At 38.0% G+C, this 6,000-nt stretch overlaps 1 protein-coding gene across 1 annotated transcript in view; it reads right to left on the bottom strand.

Moving 5' to 3' along the window:
- Positions 1-3,180, bottom strand: part of ARHGEF38 (Rho guanine nucleotide exchange factor 38) — a 168,507-nt gene extending 165,327 nt beyond the window's left edge. Inside the window, exon 1 of the mRNA XM_077142641.1 lies at positions 2,820-3,180. Coding sequence (XP_076998756.1) covers positions 2,820-3,015 — 196 coding nt within the window. The 5' untranslated portion in view covers positions 3,016-3,180. The remainder of the gene's footprint in view (positions 1-2,819) is intronic.
- Positions 3,181-6,000: the final 2,820 nt, after the last annotated feature.

Genomic DNA, 6,000 nt, shown 5'->3' on the forward strand with positions numbered 1-6,000 from the left:
CACATATCCTGTTTTTGTTCAACATTATAACCCCAAGCCACAGCTATAACACATCCAATAAATATCAATCAACTGAATGAAGCTGTTAAAGGTGCCACTAAAATTAGGTTAGCATTGAGCTATTATTACAACTTGAGGCTCAAGTAGGAATACGTTGATGTAAATAGCAGTTTTCCACAAAATTTTGAGGGTGCCCTCATTAGAACCATGTTCTAATGGTCTAACCTAATAGCTCTCAACCAGTGTACCACTTTTTAAAACTACAATTTAGGATTCACACTACTAAATTGATGTCAGACATTGAATTAACAAGGTAGCCTATGTAGCGTGAGTTAAGAGGCAAGCCCAGGGACACCAAAGAGATCTTACATTTCTCAGAACTTAGAGAATCTTGCTCCCTACAGGAAGAACAGTAGATTGCTTTACTTAAATAGAAACACAGTGCTGAAGAAGGCCCACTAAATAATTTGAGGACTGGGAAGATGCCAGAAATTCCAGTATTGGAAAGTACACAGTGACCTCATGGGGGCTGAGGGACCGTCTACCCAAGGGCTCTAACCTGTCCAGGTCTAACCAGCCCAGAAGCATCCTGGGAGCTACCCTTCCAAAACAGCCAAGGAAAAGCTTTTGGCATTTCAGTAATAAAGAGCTCCTTAGGGTGGTTTAGAATTCATCTGCATAATAGTGGACATTGTCCATACCAGACAGCAAATCCACAGAACTGATTGCTCTGAACGTTAATGAGAAAACGCCTTTTATTGTGGCCAAAGCACTTACAGTAGAATCAGGCTAAAAGCTCTGTTAGGCATTGGATGTCAGATTTGGGTTTCACTGAGTTACAAAAGCATAAAAAATGTTACTTATCGGGAGACTGACCTACTTTTACAGGTCAGATACACTTCCTGGTGATTTTGTCAAGCATAGGCAGTTCTAGGAACCAGGCTAACTGAGTCTTTTCTTCCACCTTCCAAGGCAGACTCCAACAGAGTTCAGGAAAGCTGCAAATCAAACTGAGCTCATAAGAAACCTGAAGTCTTCCACAAGGTAACCAAAACACCCACTTTATTTTCTGACTATAAAGTTCTTTTTTAAGGCAAATTTAGGAAGTGAGTAGTGATAATTACTTTCAAATTCCATTTTTAATGTATTTCAAACTCTAGCAAAAATTATTTTCAATTTTTATTTTGCTAATGGAAACCTAAATGATGTGGTATTAGTGAAAATAAGACAGAAGAAACATGCTATTAATGGGAAAAAGCAATGGTCTTTTTCTGAATTTATGTGTGGTCTCTTCATCAAAGAACAGAAAAGAGTTGAAAAATATTAGTAAGTTTTTAAAATTTGGATTAATAGAGGGCATGTCCTATTCTGTCATTATGGTACAATCTTTCCTAAAATTAAAAATAGCTGCTATTTATTGAATACATGCCATGTGTCAGCCAAAATGTTTCACGTAATTATCTACTTTCTCCCGACAACACTGTGAGTTAAGTATCATTATCCCACTTTCACAGATGGAGACATCGAAATTCAGAAATTTAAAGTCACTTCTCAAAGTCTTCTAAGTTTTAAACTGAAGCGTCAGAATTGGAAACAATGCGTGTGTGCGACTTTAAAATCTGCATTATTGCCAGTGTATTCATTGCCTTGAGAAAAATTTATTCACAAGATCAAGCAATACGCCTCCCCCATTAAAAAGAAACAAAGTGTTTAAGGATAAGACTTGACTCTTCTATTTAAAGCTAAGCCACCAGGAATCCTTTTTAAAAGACACTAACTCATAGCAATAATTTTAAAGCCTTTGTTTTAATTAATTAATTTAATTCATTTGCTTAACTAAGTCCAAACACATTTTTTTGAGGAAAGAGATCTTCTAGGTGAAAGCATGTCCCTTGGTCTTTCTAAATTCTTCACAGTTTTTAAGTCCAGAATGACAGCTTGCAGTGGATTTATGAATTCAAACACACACTGACCTAAGAGACAGATTCTGGGAGAATCACATAATAGGTGCTGAGACAGATGCTTATAAAGCTGCACGTTATCAACATCAAAATGAGGTTTTCCTAAACAAATGAACTTCAGAAGGAAAAAAAAAAAGATGGGAGAGGGGAAGGGATAGAAATTCAAGGATTGAAATGGAGGACATGTTCTAATAATTATGTCAAATTATCTATGACCATCACAAAATAAACTAAAATTATTCCTTCAGAAGTCATTCAACCTAAGCATGTTAAATATCTCTTATCATATTTGGGTGCTATTTGGCTTACTCTAAAAGAATGATCATCTAATGATTTTCAACATATCATGTTATACCATCCACTGACTATAACATTCCTTATTTTTCACAGTCATGATTGGTAGTTTTATGTCCCTGTTTAAGAGAGCACAAGCACAGTTCAGTACAATTACCTAGATAGATCTCACGGTGTGGCATCTCACACCTTTGTATCGATATAAACTATCTTTTGTAGGTTTCTAAATCATTTTCCCCCAGAGCTTCCCATTTAAATTGGGTGGGGAAGGGAGAAAGAAAGGGAAAGCTAGCAGAAAAAAAAAAAAATCACCCTTTCCAGAAGGAAAGCAGCAACATTAAGCACAATTGAGAACTGGCTCTTTATTTAACCATATAATAATAAAATTTCTCCTAGAATTTACGAAGCAAATTTACTTTTCCTTTTCTTATTTTATGTGAAAGAGAGGTAGAATTCTATTTTCTCCTCTGTCTTAAGTGGGCTTTTTTTCCTGGGTAAAAGGAAGAGACAGAGACAGAGCTGGGAGTGCAGCAGCCTGGGGCAGCCGAGTTCTTTTTCGGTTACCTTGTAATTTCTGGTTGTATTCGGTCCTGTCAGACTGGCTCCTCCTCAAGGTGCCAGAGTGGTCCCCAGAAACATTGCTTTCAACCACAGTGTCGGTCTTCCTTCTCTCTAGCATATAGAGCCTGGGCCTCAGGAAGGTCAGATTCTTTTTCTTGGGGCCCATGTTTTCTTTCCCAGGGACTTCTTTGGGCTCCATCTGTGGCAAAGACAAGCTTTAGAAGTTGGCAGGTTATGGCTGGTTGCTAAAGTGTCTCAGGGTGAGGGTTAAAGCCACTAGAGTGACCAGTTTAGCTGTCCCCTTCTAACTAAACAGCTTCACTCCAGAGCTACCTGGCTGTGACTGCTACCTGTAGGGAGTCCCAGAGCTCCACCCCTATGAGGTCATTCTTTTTTATGCCTAGAATCCAACAGGGGAGGCTGCCACCTGTTACCTGAGAGACCTGCAGCACAGAGCTAGGCAAAGCAGGGACCTTGTCACATGCCAGCGAGGCAAACAAAAATCCCATTGTGTGGGGTGAGGGCTGGGGGTTGGGGGAAAAGGAAAGTGCACAAGGCGAGGCAGGGAGAAAGGGAAATGCACATTAGCGGAACGAGCAGTTGATGGGTTTACTGTGTGCCTATGGGTGTGTACAGGTGCACTGAGGACAGGGCGTTGCGATCTGCTGCCTGAAAGGCGGATTTGGACAGGCAGTGGCTTTTAGCCAAAGTCACTCTCCCCTGACCCGTGGATTTAGCGTGGGGCTATGAGCGTTTGCATTTGAATCGTAAGAGTGGGTATAGAATCGTTTTTCATGATCGCTGTGTGCACTCAAAACAATACTTAACTTCTTTAACCATCGAACTGTCAGCAAATATTTACTAAAAATATTCTCGGCAAACCCCGATCCGCATTCCTGAGAAAATCAAGGCTCCGCGTGTGAGAGCCGGCACACAGGGTAGCGGGAAATGCTCGTGGAGGCCTGGAACTGCTTTGGTTTTTTCACTTTCCACGTCTACCCTCGTCAGAAATTAATCCTTTCAAGGCCCAAATCCTCTGATGCCAAGTCTTGGTCCCTAAGAAAATAAGACATTTCCTGCATCGCTTTCACAGATCATGTGCCAGAAAAGGGCAGCTCACTTTGAGAAAGTGAAAGGTGGAAAAGTATTTGAAACTGAGACATGTAAAAAGTAGAAAGGATAAGAGGCAGGGGTTGAGAGGGAGAAAGGCAAAGGGTGATAAGCCTTTCATTAATTTTTTGAAGTTGTTTTCCCTCAGATTTACTGAGATCTCTCAAGGGGGAATTTCTCAGAGGCTCTGGGAATGTGCTGAGTGTTTTGTATGCATTTATTAAAGGCGAGACAGCCCTTGAGGAGAATAGATTCTCTTCTATTGTAGAGGGGCCGCCAAAATTCAGCTTTGTGCTATCAATGCCCATTCTGAATCTTGGTTCCTTCTTTTAGGCAAGATTTACAAATGAGTAAAGAGGAGATACCCTCTGCCCCCCCCCCCCCAGGTTGTGTGGGCTATATACAATTTGCATTATCAGCTTAAAATATAAATGACAAATCTTCACCCTCTACAGAGACATATATATATATAGCTTGGCCTATAGAATAGCTTTTATTTAATATAATTGATAGTCTTTTTTTTTTAAGAAGTCCTTCCAAGTACATTTAATAAATATCTTTAAAGCATATTCACTTCTAAGATGTAAATGAGTAACTTTGATTCATGTTAAAAATGTCTCAATTATATGCTATGATTTTCTTTTTTTTTTTTTGGAAGCTGTATGGCAAGGTCACATTTCATTACTTTTCCATGTGAGTATCCCATTATTGCAGCAGCATTTGTTGAATTTGTGTTTGTTTATTTTTCTGTTTGTTCTGTTTTTTTTTTTTTTGGGACGTACGTGGACTGGGAATCAAATCTGGATGGATCTCCTGCATGGCATGCAAGAATTCTAACACTGAAGTACCCTTGCACCCCTAAATTCTAACATTATATATACATATATTATATAAACATATATGAATATATATGGTAATCTGGTTACTAACAGAGATATACTATTGAAATATACTACCACTGCAAAATCAAGCAATGTAAATCGCAGGACTATATGAAATATGAGGTTAGGGAGATAACACTCAAAAATGTTATCAGTGAACCTAACAAAAATGGCAGCATGGTTTTATGCATGATAAATGGTTAAGAAATAAAAAATAATACAATAAATATGCCACTTTTATCTTGAAAAGGTCTGAATTTGCTTGTGGGAATGGCCTTAGAAGGTGTGGAGTTTGTGAGTTATTGTGAAGTGGTGGAAGGAGCATTATTTGAAATCAGATGGAAATTGATAACACCAAATATGGATGTGAAGTTCACAAAACAGACCATGAACTGAGGTAGCTGGTAATATTTGAGGGACATGTGTATATGATCTTTGTACATCCCTACCTGGCTCAGATGATCTGGGTGCCGTGTTCTGCATTCACATAGCATTTGGAGTGGATAAGATTGTACATAAGTAAATGCAAAATTATGTTATGTGCACATAATTTCCTAATATATGAATCTTGTTGGAACAAATTTGAATTTTCAAAGCAAGCATTATAGCAGAACTGATTGTAGAAGCTTTATAATATTTTTAAATTTTGTCAATTGAGAAGATGCATTAGAGGGCTACTATGAGTTCCCTAGTAAATATTTATCTTATTTATTCACAGTAGTTTCTATGTCAACTTAAAAAATGTTAGTAGATGCAGTCTTTCACAACTACCTTTTACTCTATCAATGAATGAGACAGACACTGTTAGTTACTTACTTAACATTCATTCCTACCAATTCCCATTCCTCATGCCATTTTTTTGCCAACAGAAACTTTATTTTGTTGTAGACATAGCCAGGATAGAGACATTTTTTTTAAATGTTTTTGCACTGGGGCATCTTGCTAGACCATCAATGAGGCTGGAGGAACAAAACATGTAATCTGTCTATGCCTTCTATTTTATGGCAGATGTGCAATAACATTTCAATATAAGAAGTTTATATTACTTAAATACATCATTGACATTAACACATTTAAATGTGTTTTATTTGGAGTAGGGAACAAGCCATTCCTCGTCATGGACAATAAATCCAAGACTAAGTTTTAGTCTTGGCTATGACAAATTAATTTCCTGGCATTCTTTATAAGTGACA

The sequence above is a fragment of the Tamandua tetradactyla genome, chromosome 24 (assembly GCF_023851605.1).
Source record: "Tamandua tetradactyla isolate mTamTet1 chromosome 24, mTamTet1.pri, whole genome shotgun sequence".
Lineage (NCBI taxonomy): Eukaryota > Metazoa > Chordata > Mammalia > Pilosa > Myrmecophagidae > Tamandua > Tamandua tetradactyla.